At 44.5% G+C, this 1,494-nt stretch overlaps 1 protein-coding gene across 1 annotated transcript in view; it reads left to right on the top strand.

Moving 5' to 3' along the window:
- The window catches only part of CUNH21orf58 (chromosome unknown C21orf58 homolog), a 16,720-nt gene that overhangs the window by 9,745 nt on the left and 5,481 nt on the right, over window positions 1-1,494 (top strand). Inside the window, exon 5 of the mRNA XM_004697276.3 lies at window positions 364-475. Coding sequence (XP_004697333.2) covers window positions 364-475 — 112 coding nt within the window. The remainder of the gene's footprint in view (window positions 1-363; window positions 476-1,494) is intronic.

Raw genomic sequence — 1,494 nt, 5'->3', positions numbered from 1 at the left:
TGTTTGTTTTAGTTACTCTACATTCAAGAACAAATTTTAGTCTCTGTTTTTTTTCCTCTGTTCTTTCTTTCCTCTCTTTTAAATGACTTTTTGCCTTTGTATCCTAAGTGATACCTACCCTACAAATACCTATTGATTCAGCCATCTAGTTACTGTACAGGGTTAGTTATCTGAAGGTCCCCTTGGATAGGCGGATGGTAGGGAGGTGGATGGATGAATGGTTGGATAGATAAGTGGACAAATGAATGGGTAGATGGATGGATGAGTGAATGAATGAGTGGCTGGATGGATAGGTGAATGGGTAAAAGACTATGGAATAGACTTCTGGATCCTTCAGTTGGTTAACCATCTGCCTCATCCTAGGTACCCCAGCCACCTGCCACCATCATTCAGCAGCTACCTCATCAGCCCCTCATTGCACAGATTCCTCCTCCCCAGGCTTTCCCCACTCCTAGATCTGGGAGTATTAAGGAAGGTAAGTATTCCATATTAATAGTGAGTACATGCAATTCTATTTTCAAAGAAAAAAAATTGCAAGTCATTCAGGTTCAACTTTGAGCTACTTGGTTGATGCTATAAATTTACCAAGATGAAAGTAATTTTGATGTTTAACAAATCCTTATGTAAAGGATAGCTCTGAGAGAAATAAGCAATAAGTAGAAGAAAGGGTACTGGGCTAGGAATCAAAATAATTGGGCTCTAAGGAACCTGGGAAGGAGCCTGGGTGGCATAATGGGTTACACTTTGGGTTACTAATCAGAAGGTTAGTGGTTCAAATCCACAAGTTCTTCCATGGGACCAAGAAGAGACTTTGTTTCCATAAAGATTTCCAGCCTTGGAAACACAAAGCGGTGATTCTACTCTATCCTATTGGGTCACTATGGGTTGAAATCAACTCAATGGCAGTGGGGTTGATGGTTCAAACCCACGAGGTCTTCCTCAGAAGAAAGACGAGGCTATCTCCATCCATAAAGATTTGCCACTCATGGGGCTCCTACAAGGGAGAATCGACTCCACAGATGATGGGTTTTCAGAATCCCAACTCACCCACTTACTCAGAGCCAAACTGAACTCACTGCCATTGCCTGGGTTCCAATGCCGAGTGACCCTCTAGGACGGAGTGTCAGTCTGGGGACTGTGGAGAAACAAATCCACAGAAACTCTTGTATAAGAGAGAGTTTTATATAAAGGTAAGTGCACATCAAGAAAACATCCCAACCCGGCGCTGTCCAAGCCCACAAGTCCAACATTAACCCATATGTCTGACACCAATCCACAAAGTCCTCCTCCATCTCACAAAACAGACACAACGATGCCGGCTGCAGGGGGAAAGCTGAATCAGTGAACATGTAAGCATGTCAACACTGGCAGGGATCTCCACACGGCTGCTCCAGCACCCAGGGCTGCATTCGGGCAGGTCCATGTGGCTTCTCCTCTGGGATGTCTTGCAGAAAGTAAGCCTTGCAAGCTGAAGCAGGGACCTGACTAAGGCAG

The sequence above is a fragment of the Echinops telfairi genome, unplaced genomic scaffold, assembly GCF_000313985.2.
Source record: "Echinops telfairi isolate 266 unplaced genomic scaffold, ASM31398v2 ScPeMD7_7469;HRSCAF=8507_0, whole genome shotgun sequence".
NCBI lineage: Eukaryota > Metazoa > Chordata > Mammalia > Afrosoricida > Tenrecidae > Echinops > Echinops telfairi.
Note: the sequence above shows the minus strand (reverse complement) of the source record. Positions and strands in the feature narration are given on the sequence as shown.